The sequence below is a fragment of the Dinoponera quadriceps genome, unplaced genomic scaffold, assembly GCF_001313825.1.
Source record: "Dinoponera quadriceps isolate SergipeBrazil2010 unplaced genomic scaffold, ASM131382v1 scaffold2420, whole genome shotgun sequence".
In the NCBI taxonomy this organism is placed as follows: domain Eukaryota; kingdom Metazoa; phylum Arthropoda; class Insecta; order Hymenoptera; family Formicidae; genus Dinoponera; species Dinoponera quadriceps.
In genome coordinates, this window is record NW_014556754.1 from 127,545 (window position 1) to 149,839 (window position 22,295).

At 48.4% G+C, this 22,295-nt stretch overlaps 1 protein-coding gene across 1 annotated transcript in view; it reads left to right on the top strand.

Annotated features, from left to right (window-relative positions):
- The window catches only part of LOC106748094 (low-density lipoprotein receptor-related protein 2), a 40,672-nt gene extending 20,213 nt beyond the window's left edge, over nt 1-20,459 (top strand). The window contains exons 4-29 of the mRNA XM_014626297.1: nt 456-710; nt 1,180-1,434; nt 1,655-1,771; nt 1,935-2,791; nt 2,868-3,369; nt 3,527-4,280; nt 4,465-5,181; nt 5,300-6,659; nt 6,732-6,933; nt 7,056-8,055; nt 8,126-8,774; nt 8,879-10,052; nt 10,200-10,620; nt 10,769-10,977; nt 11,131-11,526; nt 11,762-12,329; nt 12,405-12,648; nt 12,721-13,328; nt 13,394-13,686; nt 13,865-14,382; nt 14,685-14,922; nt 15,095-15,349; nt 15,423-15,929; nt 16,216-17,191; nt 17,284-17,383; nt 17,587-20,459. Coding sequence (XP_014481783.1) covers nt 456-710; nt 1,180-1,434; nt 1,655-1,771; nt 1,935-2,791; nt 2,868-3,369; nt 3,527-4,280; nt 4,465-5,181; nt 5,300-6,659; nt 6,732-6,933; nt 7,056-8,055; nt 8,126-8,774; nt 8,879-10,052; nt 10,200-10,620; nt 10,769-10,977; nt 11,131-11,526; nt 11,762-12,329; nt 12,405-12,648; nt 12,721-13,328; nt 13,394-13,686; nt 13,865-14,382; nt 14,685-14,922; nt 15,095-15,349; nt 15,423-15,929; nt 16,216-17,191; nt 17,284-17,383; nt 17,587-17,862 — 13,451 coding nt within the window. The 3' untranslated portion in view covers nt 17,863-20,459. The remainder of the gene's footprint in view (nt 1-455; nt 711-1,179; nt 1,435-1,654; nt 1,772-1,934; nt 2,792-2,867; nt 3,370-3,526; nt 4,281-4,464; nt 5,182-5,299; nt 6,660-6,731; nt 6,934-7,055; nt 8,056-8,125; nt 8,775-8,878; nt 10,053-10,199; nt 10,621-10,768; nt 10,978-11,130; nt 11,527-11,761; nt 12,330-12,404; nt 12,649-12,720; nt 13,329-13,393; nt 13,687-13,864; nt 14,383-14,684; nt 14,923-15,094; nt 15,350-15,422; nt 15,930-16,215; nt 17,192-17,283; nt 17,384-17,586) is intronic.
- Nucleotides 20,460-22,295: the final 1,836 nt, after the last annotated feature.

Here is a 22,295-nt window from a genome sequence, read left to right on the forward strand (position 1 = left end):
GTTTCTCTATGCTTCTCCCGCTGCCTTTGCGTATTGTCGCGCGAGAAGAATCACGTTTCTGAGTGACGTATCGAAGCTCGTTCCGCGCGTTTATCAGCGGCGCGAACGTGTCCGCAACAGGTGATCGTCGGAATAATGACCGCGTATTGTGCGCAGCTAATGTGAGCTATCGCGCTTTCGCCGTTTCGACGCAGAAGCGTGATCAACTCGGGATCACTTTTGGACGTTGCGCAAAAGCGACATGCGTCCGCTCCGTTTGTCACGTTTTCCATCCGCAAGCACGCGCTCATCGGAGGCGCTTTTATCGGCCGTACACGGCGAAAGGCACACCCGTGTGTGCATTCTGTATTCAACGTTGCTTCAACATAATATCCCTCGCACACGAATCACAGTTTTCCTTGGAAATTTCACGGCGCTCGCGAAAAGATGACGAGAAAATTCGGTGTTCGTTGCAGCGTACAGAAAATGTCAGCCGGACGACTTCAGATGCGTCGGCACCACGCCGGAGCTGTGCATACCCAAAGAGAAAAGATGCGATGGTTACCTAGACTGCCGAAACGGCAGGGACGAGGAAGGATGCATAAACTTGTCGAAGCCGGCCTGCCGGCTGGACCAGTTCAGATGTAACACCACGCAGCGTTGCATTGACCAAAGCGTGAGGTGTAATCACAGGGACAACTGTGGCGACAACAGCGACGAGGAGCATTGCAGTGAGTTCACGGTTTTCAACTTGTTCGGTGCTTCGCTCTCTTTTCGTCGTTATCCTTGCTTCCGGATGAGTGACGTTCAGACCCTCGGTTTACATTCTTCGTTCTATTTCGCCCTCCTTCATTTTCTCGGCTTAACATGAGAAATGCCGAGCGATCGTTTTCTATTTTCAGATTAATATCATATTTCTTGCGTAAAAGACAGGGATCCTTCCGTTAAATGATTGATGAAAATTCGTACAATTTCAGAATCCTAGTTTTCACACCCAAGAAGCAAGGTATTAATCTGAAAAATGGAAACATTCGGAAACGACAGTGCGGTATTTCTAACGTTGAATCAGACTGAGCTTTTGAGCCGTTTTGGGGGATCTCAATGGACGCGTATTCAGTTGCGAAATTGAAGTTTAAGTATCGATATGCGAGGAGATTGTTCAAGTAATCGCTCAAACAAGTTTCTTCGATGGTACCACAGATTTCCCGCCTTGCACCAACGATCAGTTCCGGTGCGCCAATGCGCTCTGCATCCCTATAGCATATCAATGCGATAGTTACAATGACTGCAACGATAATTCGGACGAGCGTTCCTGTACAATGACAGTTTGTCCAGGAAATAAGTTTATGTGCCCAAAGGGTGCACCAGATGGCAAGCCATTGTGCATCAATCAGTCTCAACTGTGCAATGGAAAACAGGACTGCGAGGACGGGGCGGACGAGGAAGCGGCATGCTGTAAGTGTTTGCACGTTCCTCCACGAATATTAAGTCTAGGAGAGACGGAACGGAATTGCGCGAAATTTCGTTGCTTTCCCGGTAAGGCTCGAAAGAAAGTGTCCGATCCCGTAAGATCATTGTCATGATGATTACGATTATTGATAGTCATCGAGAGACGCGATAGTGAGCCGGCGAGGCGCACAAACTTACATAAACTTAGCAACTTTTTATCATACAGCGACGAGTATGTGCAGCCTGCTTGGGTGCCAGCACAAATGTCAAGCGTCGCCCACTGGAGGGACTTGTTATTGTCCTGAGGGAAGAATCCTGTCCAATGATTCAAGGACCTGCATCGGTAAGTTTACACGATTCGTCAAAATCCAACGGTCAATTTCCAAAGGATTTCAAGACTCGGGATTTCTGAGTGAGAGGAAGAAAACACACTTGCTAAAAGAATCCACCGATCGTTTGTCATCGTACGTTCCGTACGGCTGATCGATCGGGCATTTTCCGTGCAGATCGGGACGAATGCTCGGAGTGGGGCTTCTGTGAACAGCTGTGCGAAAACAACGACGGTTCGTACACGTGTAGCTGCGTGCCCGGCTACACCCTTCACGGTCGCAACAAGTGTCGCACCCAGAACAGTTCTTCCCTGGAGCTTCTGCTCGCCCAGGACCGCGCGGTGTGGCGGCTGAGCGCCAACGGCGAGGATCGCAGGATAATCGCGAATACGACCGGTGCCAGCGGGCTGGACTACATGTACTCGCGGGGTTTGCTCTTCTGGAGCGACTTGAAGACGCGGAAGGTACACTCGGAGTCTCTGAACTTCGGCAACGTGGTACGGAAGGCGGACATCAGCATGGCGGGCTCCTGGGGACCCGTGTCCATCGCGGTCGATTGGGTCGGTGATAAATTGTACGTGGCGGACTCCATCGTGCAGAAGGTGGACGTATTCGAGCTGGACGGACGCTATCATGGAATCGTCGTCGGCTCCAATCTCACTAACCCGGCTGACATCGCGTTGGATCCCACGAGAGGCCTCATGTTCATCGCCGATAGCAAGCAGGTTCTCCGCACCAACATGGACGGCACCAACGCGTTCCCCGTCGTCTCGGAAGCGGCTTACAAAGTCTCCGGCGTGGCCGTCGATATTATCGCCAAACGGATTTATTGGTGTGACTCGCTGTTGGACTACATCGAAACGGCGGACTACAGGGGTCGCCACAGGGTCATGATTCTCAGAGGATCTCAAGTGCCATCCCCAATCAGGCTCACCCTTTTCGAGAACAGGATTTACTGGTCGGACAGCAGCAAGCAGGCCGTCATGAGCGTCGACAAAACTCAGGGAGACTACTCCATCCAGAGCGTGTTTAAGGTACGAGAAATTCCGCTCGCAATTTTCCTCCCACGATCATCGTCACGTGCTTAAGGATTCGTCATTTTTCTTTCAGGTGCGCGACGCTAAAGCTATAAAAGCGTTGCATCCGCTCGTGCAGCCCGCCGTTTCCAATCCTTGTGGCAACAACAACGGCGGCTGCCAGCATATGTGCATCGTTACCGCCTCCAGCGATCAGAGCAACCGACTGGGCTACCGTTGCGCTTGCCAGATCGGCTGGCGGTTGGCGAGCGACATGAGGAACTGCAACTTGGTGCAGGAGTTCCTCATGTACTCTCAGCAAAGGTTCATCAAAGGCCGCGTACTCGACCCGGTGATGGAAGGTTTCAGCGACGCCATCTTGCCGGTGGTGTCCAGGCGGGCGCGCTTCGTCGGACTGGATTATGACGCGCACGACCAGTACATTTACTACAGCGATGTTCTTCAAGACGTCATATACAGGGTGCATCAGAACGCGACCGGACGGGAGATCGTCCTGGCTAGCCAGAACGAAGGGGTGGAAGGTCTTGCGGTCGACTGGGCTGCGAAGAACTTGTACTACATCGATTCGCGCAAAGGTCCGTCGGAAGCCTCCTTGATTCCTCATTGTCCGACGACTGATAACAAATTCGTGTTAATTGACTCGGAATTTGGTCGAAATGGTCGATGTGTGTCAGGGTTAGAAATGAAACAGGATCGTTCTCGAATCGAGCCCGGATTTCTTTACTTTTTCAGGCACGCTGAACGTCCTCAGCACTCGGAACGTCACGTATCGGCGGACGCTACTGAAGAACCTGAAGCGTCCTCGCGCGATCGTCATCCACCCGAACCATGGTTACATCTTCTTCTCGGAATGGGACCGTCCAGCCAACATCAGCAGGGCTCACGCGGACGGCTCGAACCTGGTAGTTTTCAAGAATCTAACTTTGGGCTGGCCGAACGGCCTGGCAATTGACTTCAGCAAGGACCGACTGTACTGGTGCGACGCTCTGTTGGATCACGTGCAGCACTCAAATCTAGACGGCACGGACGTGCGGACGGTGGACTCGAGATTGATACGACATCCGTTTTCCATTGCCATTCATGAGATTTGGATGTACATCACCGATTGGCGTCTGGACGCCATTATTCGGCTTCATAAGGAGACCGGCGAGCAGGAAGCCATCTTAGTCCGTGAGCCGGCCACCAACAGACTCTACGGCGTGAAGGTCTTCAGCCGTGATATTCAGGTCACGGCGCGCAATCATCCTTGCAGCATTAACAATGGGGGCTGCGACAAACTTTGTTTCGCCATCCCGGATAATTCCTCACAGTCCGACGGCATTGTTTTCCCTGGTATACTGCCCTCGCCGAAGCTCACTCAAGTATGCGGATGCCCCTACGGGGAGCGTCTTCAAGGCAACGGCAGGAGTTGCGCAGCGGATCCCGATGGGGAGCCACCCTTGCAAGCTTGCCCGCATACTTGGGACTTCACTTGCGCCAATCAGAGGTACGTGACTCCTTGGCTGGATAATTCCATGCGAAATGTCTCATCTTCGGCTCAGTTCGATTCGCGTCTAAATCGTTCCCTTGACATGACATCAATGTAGCTTAATCTGTGTATATGTACAAATCGAGAGATGCGATTAATTCGACGTAAGTCTCGAAATCAATCCAGCTGACGGCGCTTTCAGATGTGTGCCGAAGTCCTGGGTGTGCGACGGCGAGAACGACTGTCTCGACAACAGCGACGAGACGCAGAACTGCACGAAGCCAACTTGCGGTACGAACGAGTTTCAGTGCAAGTCCGGCCGCTGCGTGCCAATAACATTCCACTGCGACTCCGAAAACGACTGCGGCGATTACAGCGACGAGGTGGGCTGTCCAAATATAACGTGCAGCTCGAACCAGTTTGCCTGCGCCAACAATCGGTGCATCCCGTTGAACTGGAAGTGCGACTCCGAGAACGACTGCGGCGACAATTCCGACGAGGGTGAATTCTGCGCAGCGAAAACCTGCTCGTACTTCCAGTTCACCTGTCCACGCTCGGGCCACTGCATACCGCAGTCTTGGGTGTGCGACGGCGACAGTGACTGCTTCGACCAGCAGGACGAGATGGACTGTCCGCCGGTTACTTGTCTCAGCACGCAGTTCACGTGTGCGGATCAGAAGATGTGTGTTTTAGCGTCGTATAAGTGTGACGGTATCAGTGACTGCAATGACGGTTCCGACGAAGTGGGCTGCCCGTCGTTGGCACCGGATCAGTGCAATCCCGACAAACAGTTCCAATGTGTCGGCTCAGCCATCTGCATACCTAAAAGTTGGTACTGCGACGGTACCGCAGATTGCCCCGACAAGTCCGACGAGCCGGAGTCCTGCGGAAAGATCGACTGTCAGCCTGGATTCTTCAGGTTTGTTTCATTCATTGATTAAACCTCCCATCCTCGGGAGATCCTGATCGACGCCGTTTCTTCCTTCGGTTCATCCACAAATCCAATTTAATCTGATTCGTCAATTTTCTCCCCCTAGATGCCAGAACGACAAGTGCGTGTTCAAGGCGTATATCTGTGACGGCAAAGACGACTGCGGTGACGGTTCGGACGAGAGCACCGAGCTGCACGCATGCGGACCTCCTCCGTTCAAATGCGACTCCCAGCAGTGGAAGTGTCCGAACGTGACGAATCGTTGCGTGCCGACGAGTAGCGTGTGCGACGGCAAGGTGGATTGCCCGAATGGCGGAGACGAGGGATTCGGCTGCGTTCTCTCCGAATGCATCCTCCAAGGTGGACTGTGCACCAATGGCTGCATGATGACTCCGATTGGCGCGCAATGTGTTTGTCCGGCTGGCGAAGAGCTCGATGGTGACGGTTTCGCGTGTCACGACATGAACGAGTGCGAACCGCCGGGTAAATGCTCGCAGATCTGCGTGAACACGAAGGGCAGCTATTACTGCGACTGCACGGAGGGTTACATGTTGGAGAAAGACAAGCACACCTGCAAGGCGTACAATCACAGCGCCGCCTTCTTAATTATTTCCAACAGGCACACCATTCTGGTGGCTGATCTTCAGGACCAAGCGCTCGAACGAGTTCCTATCAATGTGGAGAACGTGGTGGCGACCGCCAGCAATATGCACACCGGTACTATCTTCTGGTCCGATATGAAGCTAAAGAGAATCTCGCGGTTGGACCGAGGTAGTGATCCCCAGGACATTATCAGTACCGGCCTAGACCTGGTGGAAGGTCTCGCTTACGACTGGATCGGTCATAATCTGTACTGGCTGGACTCGAAGCTGAATACGATTGAAGTGGCGAAAGAAAACGGAGTTGGAAGGATGGTACTCGTTAAGGAGAACATCACGCAACCCCGTGGTATGTGTCTGGATCCCAGTCCACGAGCGAGATGGCTCTTCTGGACCGATTGGGGGGAGAACCCTAGAATCGAAAGAATCGGAATGGACGGCAATAACCGATCGACTATCATCAACACGAAGATCTATTGGCCTAACGGCTTGGCTCTGGATATCGCGAACCGTAGAATCTACTTTGCAGACAGCAAGCTGGACTTTATCGACACTTGTCTCTATGACGGCAGTAAGAGGATCCAAGTTTTAGCCAGCTCCCATTACCTCCTGCATCCTCACTCTCTCACACTCTTCGAGGACACTATGTATTGGACTGACAGGCAGCTCAATCGGGTGCTGTCAGCGCACAAGTTCAAGGGCTCCAATCAGACGGTGGTGTCGCATTTAATCTCGCAGCCTCTCTCCATACACGTGCATCACCCGGTACTGCAGCCGATCACTCCGAATCCTTGCGCCAATGCGATGTGTGAACACCTGTGTCTTTTATCGCACAACAGTCCAACGGGATACAGTTGCAAGTGCCAAGTAAGCACTCACGCTAAAGATAACCGTTATTTAGATTTGATGTGCCTCATTTCTCTCCGATATTCATTCTAGGTTGGATTCAAATTGTCGCCCGATGGCCGATGCACGGAAGAAGAAACGCCATACTTGATGATCCTACGAGGGTCTCAGATTGTTGACGTTTCCTTGACGCCCGGAGAAGTCAAAACTGGATATATCACACCCGTAGTCGGCGTGGAAGGCGGCAGATTCATCGATTACGACCGAAATAATCGTATCATCTACTGGCTGCAAGGTATCAACAACAACCCGGGCAATTATTCGAGTTCCCGACTCTATGATTTCGATTTTCAAAGTTGTTTAGGATTCTATTCTTTTTTAAACCTTCGACAACTAAATCAGTTTACCAATTATCAGGTAAAGACGGCGACGACGAGAATGGCACAGTTTACACCATTCCCTACAACGGTGGTAACAGGACAGAGTTCCCTAATCCGGAAGGCGACAGTGGCATCGTCGGTTCACCATCCACCATGGCGTTGGACTGGCTTGGCCGCAATTTGTTTATTGGCAACAAGTTTGCATCCAACATCGAGGCCATTAAGTTGGACGGCAAAACGCGGTTTCGTACGATAATTTTGGCGAACGATGGCAACCGGACGTCGGTCTCTAAGCCGAAAGCAATGTGCGTGGATCCCATTGACGGTCAGGTGTTTTGGGTGGACGAGGGTGGTTTCGGAGTGCCGCAGAAGATCGGACGAGTAAATATGGACGGTAGTAACCCGTTAATTCTCGTGGAAAACTTGGAACGTCCCGAGGCCATCACTATCGACATTCCCAGCAAGACGTTGTACTTTTCCTCGCAAAATCCGTCTTTTATCAAGGCCATGTCGACGGACGGCCTGAACGTCCGCACCATCCTCACTGCGGCGAATAACCTGATGTTGCCGAAGGCGTTGGCCGTGCACGATTCTCGTTTGTACTATTTGGATCCACGTTACGATAAGGTCGAGCGTGTCGATCTGCCTAACGGCGACAATCCGGTCACTCTCATCGATAATGACTCTGAGCTTCGCACTCTGACTATTTATAAGAAACGCGCCACCGGATCTCACCCTTGTCTCATCAACAACGGCGGCTGCGAGCAGCTGTGTCTACCCGCGTCGGGAGGCACTCGTGTTTGCGCCTGTGGAATGGAATACAGGAAGATCAGTGATACCAGGTGTGAACCTTACAAGACATTCGCGGTGGTCACTCAGCTGGACGTTGCCAGAGGCTACAGTCTCAAGGATTCCAAGGAGGCCATGATACCCATCGCTGGAGTTGGTCATCACATTCTGCATGTGGACGTGCATTATGCGGGCAATTGGATATATTGGGTGGAGTTCAACCGAGGCATTTGGAATGGTATCTTCAGGTAAAGCGAAATTATTCACGCGTTTATGTTCAGTACCGTGGATTGTCGTACAACGTGAATTTCGTTTCAGGATACGACCCAACGGCACGGAATTGCAACAAGTGGTCAAACAGGGAATCGGTTCCAACGGAATCCGCGGCCTGGCCGTGGACTGGATCGCCGGAAACTTGTACTTTGCTAATGTCTTTCCCCATGACAACTATGTGGAGGTTTGCTGGTTGGATGGCTCCAACCGGAAAGTACTTGCAAAGACGACCACGGATGCTCCTCGCGAGCTCGCTGTGAACCCCATCAAGCGATATCTGTATTGGATCGATTACGGACAGTATCCTCGAATAGTCAAGGCCTTCCTCGATGGCAGCAACTGGTTCCCCATCGTGACGTCCGGTATCAGCACACCGCGCGATCTCACCATCGATCCCGCGACGCACGATATTTACTGGGTGGACTCGAAACTGGACACCATCCAGAAAGTGTCCTACACCGGCGGGAATCGGGAGATCATCCGCAGGAATTTGCCGAATCCAATGGGCGTCGCCATTTTCGGCGGAGATGTCTATTGGGTGGACCGGAATTTAGCCACCGTCTTCAGAGCGAGCAAATTGAAGGGCAATACCAGTCTTCCGATGCCTGTGAGAACTAATCTGCAGAAGCTGAGAGACATCGCCATCTTTGACCAGAGCAGTCAGCCGTCTGATCGAAGCAATCCTTGCGCGCAGGTATCGCGATGAACCGAGTTACATATATGTGGTTATTCGCTTGAAAAGAAACGATGCACCGTCGCGTAGCTAACCAACAATAACGTTTCTCTTTGCCTCCACAGGAGCTGAGTGGCAGCTTATGCTCTCAGCTGTGCTTCGCTTTCCCGAAGGACAATCCGAAGCCGTTCACTTGCGACTGCGCGGTGGGCAAACTGTCCGCCGACGGCCACACCTGCGAGAACGTCGAGGAGTACTTGGTTTTCGCCACGCGAACGGAGATTCGCGCCATCAACCTGGACCCGCACAATACGAACGTGCCTTTCGCGCCGGTTGGCAATCTGACGAACGTGGTCGGTGTGGACTTCGATTATCAGGATAAGAAGCTATTGTTCACTCAGATTCGCCCTTGGGCGAAGATCGCGTGGACGCCGGCCGACCGGCCAGCCTCGTCCGATCTGCACACGCTGATCAGCAAAGGAATTAATCCCGAGGGCATCTCCTACGATTGGACTCAGAAGAAGGTGTATTGGACGGACTCGTCCAACAACAGTATCTACGCGATGGACATCGACGGGTCGAACTTGGTGATGATCGCGCGCGTAGATCGCCCGCGTGCGATCGTGGTCGATCCCTGCAACGGTTCGCTTTACTTCACCGATTGGGGCCGCTTCGGGACGTCCGGGAAGATCTTCAAGACGACCATGGCGGGATCGCTGAAACACGCCATCATCGACAAGGATCTGTCGCAACCCAGCGGTCTGGCGATCGACTACGACGACCGGATGTTATACTGGACCGATGCTGTGCGCGAGAAAATCGAGCGGTCCGATCTCGAAGGAAATAACAGGGAGGTTCTAGTTAGCGCTACCATCTACCCCTTCGCCATCACCGTGTTTCGGGAGCATATCTATTGGACGGATCTGCAGCTTCGTGGGGTTTATCGAGCGGAAAAGCACACCGGGGCCGATAAGATCGAGCTGGTGAAGCGGCTGGAGGATTCCCCGCGCGACCTTCACGTCTTCTCCGCCGCCAGGCAACAGTGCACCGTTAATCCCTGCAACATCAATAACGGCGGCTGTGATCAGTCCTGCCATCCAGGCCACAACAGCTCCGCCGAGTGCAAGTGCGACGACAACAGCCGGCTGGTGAACGAGAACAGGATGTGCGTGTCGAAGAATGTTACCTGCGACGCCAGCAAGTTCGCCTGCAGGAACGGCAGGTGCATCTCCAGGATGTGGGCTTGCGACGGCGACGATGACTGCGGCGACGGCTCCGACGAGAACACGAATTATTGTTGTAAGTGGGAAAAGTCGGGGAGAAGCTTTTTGTTTCCCGACTTGTCTGCTTTTCTAACGGGAAACGTTCGGAAAGAGAGAAGTCGGTGAACAAAGGCGGAACACCGCCAAAGGGGAAGCGGTTCGTTAAAAACCCCCTTCGTTTTAGCCTATCACTCGTGCAGCCCGAACGAGTTCCGTTGCAACAACGGCCGGTGCATCTTCAAAACGTGGAAGTGCGATCACGAGAACGACTGTCGGGACGGTAGCGACGAGGAGGGCTGCGTTTATCCGCCCTGCGCGCCAGGCGAATTCACCTGCGCCAACTATCGTTGCATCCCGCAGTCGCAGGTGTGCAACGGCATCAACGACTGCAAGGACAATGTCACCTCGGACGAGACTCACGAGCGTTGTCCTCGCAACACCACGTGTCCCCTGAATCACCTTAAGTGCGAGAAGACGAACATCTGCGTCGAACCTTACTGGCTTTGTGACGGTGACAATGACTGCGGCGACAATAGCGATGAGAATCCTATCCATTGCGCCCAGAGGACTTGCCCGCAAAATAGTTTCCGCTGTCCTAATCATAGGTTAATCTCTCTTTTTGCGTTTGTCAAATAATTCTATAATAACCAGATTTCTTAAAACGTTTGGAAAATTCTTCTTCACGAGATTACTTCAACCTTCTTGTGTGTAATGGGCGGTGTTTTTAATATAGGAGTGTATTGTTCGTTACAGGTGCATTCCAGCTACTTGGTATTGCGACGGAGACGACGACTGCTTGGACGGGAGCGACGAGCCTCCTGGTTACTGCCAGTCCGAGGGTAGGACATGCTTCGGTGACTTGTTCACGTGCGACAACGGCAACTGCATCCCTAGAATCTACATATGCGACGGGGACAATGACTGTCTGGACAACTCCGATGAGGACGAACGTCATCAATGCAGTAAGTGTTTCCAATCGTCATATTCATTTATTTCATCACTTCCTTTCTCATCGTATTCATAAATATTTTAACGTTTATAATACTTCAATACGAATTGTGATAATAGTGAAATGCTACGACTGTGGAGTTCTGAAGGTCCGATTAAACTTCCAGACGACAGAAAATGCGACGAAGAGACCGAATTCACTTGCGACGCGAACAAGATGTGGAACCGCGCTCAGTGCATTCCGAAGAAATGGCTGTGCGACGGAGACCCGGACTGCGTTGACGGGGCCGACGAGAATGTGACCTTGCACCATTGCCCGGCGCCGACGCCGTGTGCCGAGAATCAGTTCACCTGCAACAACGGCCGATGCCTGAATCGCAGCTGGCTGTGCGATCATGACAACGATTGCGGCGACGGTAGCGACGAGGGGAATTTCTGCAACTCCCAATACAAGCAGTGCAACAGCCAAGAGTTCACCTGTCAGAATTTCAAATGCATACGCAAGCAGTTCCGCTGTGACAACCAAGACGACTGCGGTGACCACTCGGACGAAGTGGGATGTCGTAAGTACAATTTCATCCACCCGATCGTTGATTGTCACCCTTAATTAATCTCTTTTAACGCATTCAAACTTGGATGTCAAGAGACACGGAGGTCCGCAAGTTAGGTAAATCTGAATTCTTTCTAGAACGTATCCTCGATCTTCCCTTTTTTAACAAGTTGAAAGTCAACTCGGCAGTCAACCTGTTAATCCTCTTGCGAGAGCTTTCCGCGATTAAGATATTACTCTCTTTCCAGCGTCTAAAGCGAAGAACACCACGTGTCCGAATCCGAAGGACTTCATGTGCGCGAACGGCATCTGCATCGACTCGCAGCTGGTGTGCAACAAGGAGCCGGACTGCACCGACGAGAGCGACGAGCCCCTGCATTGCAACGTGGACGAGTGCGCTCGTATCGAGTTGAATCAGTGCGGGCACAAGTGCGTGGACACCCCGACGAGCTTCTACTGCGAATGCAATCCCGGCTACAAGCTGTTGGCCGACGGCAAGGCCTGCGACGACATCGACGAGTGCATCGAGACACCTCAGGTGTGCAGCCAGCAATGCGAGAACACGCCCGGCGGTTATTACTGCAAGTGCAACGAACGCTGGTACGAGAGAGAGGCCGACGAGCACACGTGCAAGCGCAGGGACAACATTCAGCCGTGGATCGTATTCACGAACAAGTATTACGTTAGAAACATGTCGATCGACGCGCGCAATTACAGCCTGATGCATCAGAACCTGGTGAACGTCGTTGCGCTGGACGCGGATTACGCAATGCAAATGCTGTACTTCTGTGACGTCACCGCGAAGACGATATACAGGTCTGTCTGAATGAGCCAATTGGTCTGACTCAAGTGAATTCAATTTCTCCTTTATTATCCGTTTCTCTTATCCAGAGCGCCGATAAACGGTGGCGAAAGGGAGGCCATCATTCGCCACGATAGTTTGGGTCTGGAAGGGATAGCCATCGACTGGGTCGGCCGGAAATTATATTGGTTGGATCGGCATGCGAAACATTTGGACGTATCCGAGCTCGACGGTACCAACAGGAAGACCCTGCAGTCCGGAATAGCGGATCCACGCGCGATCGCGGTCCACCCTGGCACCGGATACCTGTACTTCACATCGTGGCACCTTCAGGTGAATCATCCTGCTGTTCGGCTAATAGCGAGAGAGCTTCCGTTCATTGAACACGGCTTCCTTCAATTCCAGGCGTACATCGGCAAGATGGGCATGGACGGTAGCAACTTCACTCGAATTCTTACGTGGGAGGACGACATCGCCTGGCCGAACGCCCTGACAATCGACTACTTCACCGACCGTATTTTCTGGGCGGACGCTCACCTGGACTACATCGCATTCGCAGACCTGGAAGGCCACAATCGGCGGATCGTTCTGTCGGGCACTTCCGTGCCGCACGTCTTCGCCATTACCGTGTTCGACGACTTCATTTACTGGACCGATTGGAATCTGAAGGCTATCAGCAAGGCGGAGAAGTTCTCCGGCGCTCGTCTGAAGATGTTGCGCAACACCACTCATCGGCCTTACGACATCCACGCGTACCACCCTCTCCGGCAGCTGCCTTACAACAACCCTTGCTCCGAGAAGAACGGTGGCTGCTCCCACCTGTGCCTGATCGCGCCGCCCGCCAGCTCATACCTGCTCGAAGGATACGGCCAACCTGGAGTTACGTCCTTCAAGTGCAAGTGCCCGAACCAGTTCATCCTGGACAAGGACGGCAAGACGTGCATCTCGAACTGCACAGCGGGCCAGCATCGTTGCGGACCGCCCGACGAGAAGTGCATCCCTTGGTATTGGAGGTGAGATTTACTTGCGCCGTATATTTTCTGCCGGCCGGAAGGATCACGATGAATTTGCGTCACAGGTGCGACGGGGAGAAGGACTGCAAGGACGGCTCCGACGAGTCGCCGAGCTGCCCGGCGAGGAATTGCGCGGCGAGCATGTTCCAGTGCGTGAACGGGAACTGCACGTCGACCGTGACGATTTGCGACGGGGCCGACGATTGCGGCGACAAGAGCGACGAGGCCAAGTGTGCGCTCGAGTGCGGGGAGCTCGAATTCAAGTGCAAGTCCAACGGTCGTTGCATACACGACTCCTGGAAGTGCGACGGAGATGCTGATTGCAAGGACGGCAGCGATGAGGACCCCTCTATTTGTCGTCAGTACAATATATTTGTCATATTTATCAGTCGTCTCTTACATAACACATTCTTTCACGATGACATTGCGTACAACGTTAAGAACTGCAAATTTGAAAAAAAAAATATATATATATATATAACAAACCTTTAAAATCAACAATCCTTTAGTTCCTTTCTAATTATATCGCTTTTTAGGCAAGCAAGCATGCGACCAGAGCACTGAATTCAGCTGCAAGAACGGCAAGTGCATTCCCAAGCTGTGGATGTGCGACTCCGACAACGATTGCGGGGACGACAGTGACGAGCCGGCTTACATGTGCCGACAAAGGAACTGCACGACCGGGTGGCAACGATGTCCAGGTCACGCGAACTACCGATGCATTCCGAAGTGGCTGTTCTGCGACGGCAAAGACGATTGTCGCGATGGTTCGGACGAGCGTCCGGAGAACTGTCCGAAATGCGATCCCAGGATGGACTTCAAGTGCGCCAATAATCGCTGCGTGCCGAAACAGTGGCTTTGTGATTTCGCCGACGATTGCGGGGACGGTAGCGACGAGATGGAAGCGATGTGCAAGGATAAGTACCGCGAGTGCTCGGAATCTGAGTTCAAGTGCAAGAATGGCAAGTGTATCGCGTCCAGGTGGAGATGCGACAGCGAGGATGACTGCGACGACAACAGCGACGAGGAAGACTGCCATCAGTGGGTGTGCATGGTACGTGTCAAGATCTCCGTCAAGCTTGTGTCAAAGATCTCGAAATTTATCACGAAATTTATCATCGTCGGATTTTTTAACGCGACGATTAATCGAACCATACGCGTGGTTGGTATTTTTGTATATATTCCATATAATTATACATAATCGTTATACATATTAATTGCGTATAGAAAATTTTCCCCGGATGTGGAAAGTAAACAGCCGGCTGATCACGTATCTAATGCGAAATAACAGAGGAACGGAGAATTAAAGTGTAAAATACGGAAGGAGGATAAAGATGATCTCTTTGTGTGTTGCAGTCTAATAGTTTCCAATGCAAGAGTGGTCACTGTATCGCGTCGTACCTTCGTTGCAACGGGGTGCGCAACTGCCGCGACATGAGCGACGAGATCAACTGTCCAGCGAAGTACCCTGGCGGCAGGTATTGCCCGCAATCGCGATTCCAATGCGACAACAATCTCTGCACCGCACTGACCGACGTTTGCGACGGTACCGATGACTGTGGCGATAATTCCGACGAGGAACCCACCATGTGCGGTGAGTTCAATGCTGCGACACACATGTCAACTTGGCCATTCAACGATTACGTCAGGCGAAGCTAACGGAAGCTCCCCTCTCTCATATAATGTGACGTAATTGTCGAGTGATATTCAACCTGAATTCGTCTCCGATAGGAATAAAAACCACATCCGTTATATTTGTTATACAGCGAACTTCGAGTGCGACACTCACAGGCGGTTCCAGTGCGCGAATCACAAGTGCATCGCCAAGTACCAGTTGTGCGACGGGGTCGACAACTGCGGCGACGGCTCCGACGAGAATAACATGACGATATGTGTGAAACAGACGCGGCCCTGCAACCCGATGTCGGAATACACCTGTGCGAATAAGAAGTGCATCGAACGCGAGAAGCTCTGCGATCTCGCGGACGACTGCGGCGATTTGTCGGATGAATTAGGATGCCGTGAGTTTCAATGGGATACGCTTCCCCCCCCTCACCCCGCAATCTGTGTGCTACAAGGTAGCCGCGTTTTCAGATCACGTTCATCATTGTTCGGCGACCGACCGCGGCGGCTGTGCTCATCTGTGCCACAACACCACCGACAAGGGCTACATCTGCGCTTGTTATCCCGGCTATATAATCTCGAAAGACAACCGAAAGCATTGCGAGGATATCGATGAATGCCAAACCGGGCTGCATCAATGCTCTCATATTTGCACGAACCTGAACGGCTCTTACGCCTGCTCTTGCCGGCAAGGTTTCCAATTGTCGGACGGTCACAGTGGTGTGTGCCGTGCCGAAGATGACGACACCGTCGTACTGTTTGCCGATGGCCCCGAAGTCAGAGCCTACGGTCTGCAAACCAAACAGGAAATAGACGTGATTGGCGACGAGAAGCAAGTGCAAGCCATCGACTTCGACCCTAAAGCGGAGTATGTTTTCTGGATCGATTCCTACGACAACACCATCAAACGATCTTACATGGTGAACGCGAGGAAAGGCGAAGCGAAAGTTGGATATGCCCAGGACCTCAACATGAAGAGTACGTATTGCCCCTTTAATTAAAAAGGTCGTGAATCAGCGGATGGTTAAATTTAAATATAGATAAATAATAAAGATATCTTGTGGGGATAAACTGAGAGAATTTCATACTTCGATTAGATACACGTGAATACTTTTATCTAATTAATAAACGAGTCATGTAGAATTCTCTAATTTGTATTAACAAAGACTCTGTAAGTGACTAACCGAGGAAAAATAAAGGGGTGGGGTGGTATAAATGAGAGAAAATCCTCTGTATTTACTTATATTAACATCAATCCTCGCAGCTGAGTCTAAGCCGACGAGTTTGGCGGTGGATTGGATCTCCGACAACTTGTATTGGAGCGAAGTCGACGAGACAGGGGCCACTTTGCACGGTCGAGTCATGGTGTCAAAGTCGGACGGCAGATACCGACGTAGCCTGGTCACTGTGAATCTCGAGCAACCAACATCGGTAGCCGTGGATCCCGAACGTGGGGAACTGTTATGGGCTGATGCGGGTATTCAGCCGAAGATCGAGATTGCTTGGATGGATGGTGACAGACGTAAGATGCTCGTGACGGAACGAATCGCCAGTCCCTCGGCGCTGACCATCGACTACGCCATGGAGCACACGCTCTATTGGTCCGACAGCAAATTGGACACCATTGAGGCGATCAGTTTAGCCGGCAACAACAGGCGAATCGTCCTGAGGGGTAGATCCCTCAAGAATCCAGTGGCGTTGGATGTCTTCGAGAACAATCTTTATTGGACCACCAAGCAGACCGGCGAGCTCGTCCGACAAGACAAGTTTGGCAGAGGAGTGCCGAACGTTATTATCAAGAATCTCCCTAATCCCGGAGGCGTTAGGATCTACCACCAGCTGAGATACAACACTACTCTGAGAGACCCATGCCACAACGATCAGTGCACTCATCTTTGCGTCGCAATCCCCGGCGGACATCGTTGTCTCTGCTCGGACAGCGTTGGTCCTCTTCAACGGCCTATCAGAGACGATAACGAGAGGCATTGTGACGCTACTAATGAGAGACCCTTGCCGGCACCCAGGATATGCCGTTGCCAAAATGGCGGCCGGTGCCGAGAGGAGGACGATAAGCTGGCGTGCAATTGCCGTGAAGAATTTCACGGTGAATTCTGCGAAATGGCGGCGGTCGCTGCCATAGCAGGCGGATCCACCGCTGCCATAGTCATTCCTATAGTTGTGACTCTGCTGGTGCTGTTCGGCATTGCTGCGGTCTTCATGGTCCTGAAGAAACGGCCGTTGTAAGTAATAATAACTTTCGATAAAGTACAGTACATCGCGAAGACGATAGTGTTTTTTTTTTTTTTTTGTAAAACATGACCATTGTTCATAGCAGTAAGCCCGGTGGCTTGGGCAGTCTCACCGGCGCGCAAAGTGTCTCCTTCCGTCAAGGCAGCAACGTGGAGTTCGGTTCGGCCGCCCACGAAAGGATGGTGAGTCCTTTGTACTGATATTTTTTGATGCTATTTTCTATGAATTTCATTAAGAGTTCACATCACAAATTTGATGGAAATATATTAATTTCTCTGTATTTTAGAAGACTTCGAACAAATTTCGTTAAACGAACTAAGGTTTCAATGTGATAAGTTAACGGATTTCCCCGCAAGTCCTACAATCGTCACTTTTATGCTCACAGGAGCCCCTCGATGTGGAATACAATCTCAATGACGTCACCAATAAGAATCGAGACTTCAGCAATCCAATGTACGACGCGGTGAATATGGAGAGCGGCGCCACGAACGGTACTGGCGCCAGTAGCATGTACGAAGCGCCGGCGGAGATGAAGCCCTCCAGCGTGCAGCACAAAGAACTCCCGCAGCTGCATCTAAAGAGGAGAGAGCTGGATCCGACGCCCATCGACTCGGGCAAGGACACCCAGCAACTGGTCGAGGAGGACAAGTCCGAATGCTAGGACTAATCCATATTTAGGGATTCTTTCATACCTATCGTGCTTCGAGCTCGAAACGCAGATCGATATGTTTCACGACTGTGGGTAATATACAGGGACACGACGCAAATTAGCTCATCATTTTAACGCAAAGTACAGTGCGAATTACCTACAACCGCTCGTTATTTATTAAGCAGGCGAGATCGAACGAGATTTATTTTTTAACGTGTGGCGACTGATTTGAGGTTCTGTCTTACGTTTAGCGATCTCCGGATATGAACATTTCGGGATCTCCGAGTTCTCGGGAATAAGAGGATAAGAGGGAAAACCACTTGAGTGAGGAAATTTGAGAATGTGATGGCATTCTTGAATTTAGAATACAGGAATTTTTGTATAATAATTACGAAAGATTCAAATTTTTGCATGTCCAGGTACCTAAGGTTCTTGACACACGTTTAGGCTGTTAACTTCCCGCATCCCCAGACCTGAGGATCTGTGGAACGCAGGTTCTTACAAATCCGTAGGTCCTCCGAACCAAAAATTGTGAAACTAGTTCCAGGATCCTCGGATCCTGGAGATTATAGGACAATAGAAGATGGACGACACGGGCGCGGTCGCGAATCGATAGTATCAATTTAACGGGGAGAGTACAGGAGGACGAATTGCAATAGACACGATTTGATTGTGTCATTTTTTACTAGGTGTGATTTGTAAGTCTTGTAAATATAATTGCTAACAAAGTATAATGTTCATGTTATCCTTGTATCATAAAAAGACGCAACACATTCCATTCTCTCTCAAAGTTGCTGCTTGAAGTGTAGTGATAGCACACTTCCAATTGTTAGAACGTGTATGTATATGTGTGTGTATGCGTGCACGTGCGCGCAGTACTCGAATTGGTACATTCAATTTCTTGAGAAGCCTCCGAAACGTCCACAGCACATTTGCACACGTACGTCGATACTTTGGGTTCGGTGTTATGAAACCAAATTTTATCAAATGATGTTAGATAGTTCTTCTGCTATTTTAAATCATGATTACTCGTATAAAAATTATAAAAAAAATGGAGTTTAATAATTTGATAATTTAAGTATGTGTGTATGTTCCATTTTCTCATCGGTGCAAAACCTCGAATACTTCGTGTATGCGTCAGAATTAATCCTCAACTACGAGATGGTGGGGTCAAATTTGACTTTTGTGAGAATCTGTAAAATCGCCAGTTTGTGAAATTCAAAAGGATTCGGTACCTGTTTTGTATAATTAATATTTTCACTACATGTATTTCTTTTTTTGTTTTTCCGTCTACTTTCAATTAAAATTTAATGTAACTGTTTTCTCGGAGTTGGAATTGATCCTGCTATAACAGTTGCATTATCGGGGTTGGGTTATAGTAGTTGAGGATTAATGATGTACGCGCACTCGTTTAAGAAGCTGTATCTTTAGCGGAGTATTTTAGTAAAGCGTGGCGTTAGACTTTTTTATGTTGAAAAGTGACCTATCTTGTTATGATGAGTAGAAGCGTGCAAGCCCAAGGAGCGAGATAAACGCGTGTTTCGCGTATGAGCGTTTTATTAAATGTTATTCTTGTGGATGTTATTGCAGAACGATCGATTGTATGACATAAATAAGTATCTCTTCCGCGGCGTATATGCGCACAGAATGTTTGCTCGGCCAACATCATTGTACATTTTTCTAGATTATGTGGGGTACTTCTCCTGCAAAAAAAAAATGACTAAATTAAAAGGAATCGACGGGAAATTCATTCTGTAAAATCAACTCTCTAATCTTTAAAATCATAGATTTATTTCAACATTTTTGTATTCCTTCCTATTCTTTCCTATCTTTTCCTGAGACGCTGGTGTTATATTATGCACTTGACGCTTTTATTTTTTCCTATGAAAACCGTTAAAATAATGTGAAAAGATAGCGAGTAAAAAAACAAAAATGATCGTTTTACTTTAATTTAAAATATTGATTAATTCGATCAGGTGATCTCGACAGGTGATTCTCACAAAATGTCCTTTGTTCTATCATGAGAAAAGGAGTACGCAATGTTTAATGAAAACAATTTTGGATGTTGTATGTCCGATTATAGCGAGGTGATTAATACAAAACAAGTTCCTATTAATTCCTTTTAATGCAGTTATATTTCTTGCAGGTTCAGTACGCGTGTAATTCTTCTTCCGCGTAAACTGTGATTGCAGTGTAAAGTTCCTTGTATCTTCTGATACACGATTTCCAATTGTTATGCGCGAAAATTAGACATTTTTTTCTAAATTCTTGGAATTTTCTAAAATTCTTGGAATCTTTCGAAATCTCCATGCAAGGTTGAGAAAAATTTCAAGGATTTCCCTTAGATGTAAAGAATTAGGAATTTCATCACTTTGTAAATATTAAACAGTTGAACCTCTCCGCTCTCGTACAATACGAGGAAAAAGTGCCTTGTTCTTGAATGATGCAAGGATATTTGATTTATACTTAAAAAAATTGGAATAATAAGATATGCTCGATGTACATACATGTTTCGCGAAGTAAAGGAAGAGAATTATCGGCACTGACCCACGTTTCTCGTGCACACAGATTATTATACATAAAAATATATAAATAAATAAATAAATATATATTTTTTGTTGCAAACGACTTTGATCTGGGCAGGGCTCCAGAGAATGTCCTAATATTATAATATATCAGTATTTTGTGTATTTTTTTATCGAGTTAACAAAATAATAATTGTTAATATATTGTGCAAATATCAAACAGATACCGTCCAAGAATAAATTGCATAGTTGACAATTTAATTTTCCCTATGTCCACGTAATATCACACTCATGTGTAATCGCCAGTACCCTTTACGCCCCTGATTAAAATTCTAATGTAAATTATACGTTAATTGCATTAAAATTTCTTTTTTCGCGTTTAATGTTTTCCTTTCTGTTGACTTAGACTATAACCTTTTCATTATTTAATACGCAGCATTTATATTAGAAAATTAATTTCATTTTCGATTAAATTCGATTATTATTAACTGGTACAGTCGTTCATGTATTTATATTAAAAAATCTATGTGTTATACGAAGCATATTAAGTTAGATATATTGTTAATGTTAAATTAATATATTGCTAAATATGTGTATTAAGAAAATGACGAAATTTTAAAGAGAATAATGAAAGGAGCAATGTAACAGGCGATAGATTAGAACATAGATTAAAACTTTCAATTTTATTTTTTATATTTCATTATATGGATAATTGTATGAGACAATAATTATTTTTAAATATTCAATAAGAGAAAGCGAACATATTATAAAAAAATTTTATAATAAGCATACAAAATGAGTGAGTAATAAATATGAAAGAGATAAAATCTAATGCATACAATAGTCATGCATTATCGTCATTTAATTTTTCCTATTTATTGTATATTACATTATTCGTACATTTATTCCAATTTTTAATTTCCTCTGCGTTCATTGATGTTGGAAATCGATTTGTTCAAGATGCCATCTCTCATATTTACATAATTACTTAGCATTATATATAATTGAAAGATTACTATAAAATATCCGTCAAACTCCTTTATCACAAGTTGATATATTTTAATGCTTTTGAAACGATAACGTACGATCTTTCTTATTACACGATGATAATGTAAGCATTTCAATTTTTTATTTACAATCGGAAGGGAAGGATCGGCTATTATCTAATGATGAAAAGTTGATTTCTTGTATTTTTATATTTTTTTGGAATTGCATTCTGAACACCGACAAAATAAAAATAAAGATTACCAGTCTTACGGAATTTAGCCTGTGGAAAATTTTGCTGTTTAATCAAGCGCTATTGATAAATTTCATGTCATGTCACTCTGCATGATAACCGAAGTCTACAATACACACTGCCAATCTTTAAAATAAAATAAGAGCTTTACTTCGACCTATTATCGATTGCTATTCTAGCTAATCTATCGATTATATTTTTTACATAATCTACCGATTTTTTCGAGATCTTTTAAATACAACTTTTGCAGAATAATATATTAGATCTTGATGTATTTTCTTAAAAGTCTCACCAAATTAACGCACTTCCTGAAATTTCATCAACGATCTCCTTCTAAAGCCCTCCACGAGGCAGACGCATCTTATTTGCGGCATCGCGTTCTACATCCGGGAAATCGCGTATCAATGATAACAATCGCTTATTAACTTGGCCTCGACTTCCGCTCGCTCGAGACCACCGGAGAACTTTGTTGACCAGCGGCGTCGTAAGCCGAACACTCAGCTAAACAGCCACTCTCTTTTTCGAAGAGTGGGGCCAGCTCTTATCCGGACAGAAGCGGCCATCCCGCGCGAACAACACCGGGCGGTACCCAATGGTGTGTCAAGGTGGTAAATTATTCATGACCGAGACGAATGAGTTAATAAGCTGTAGTACGAGCCCGGGTCGAGGCAGAGATGAGTGAT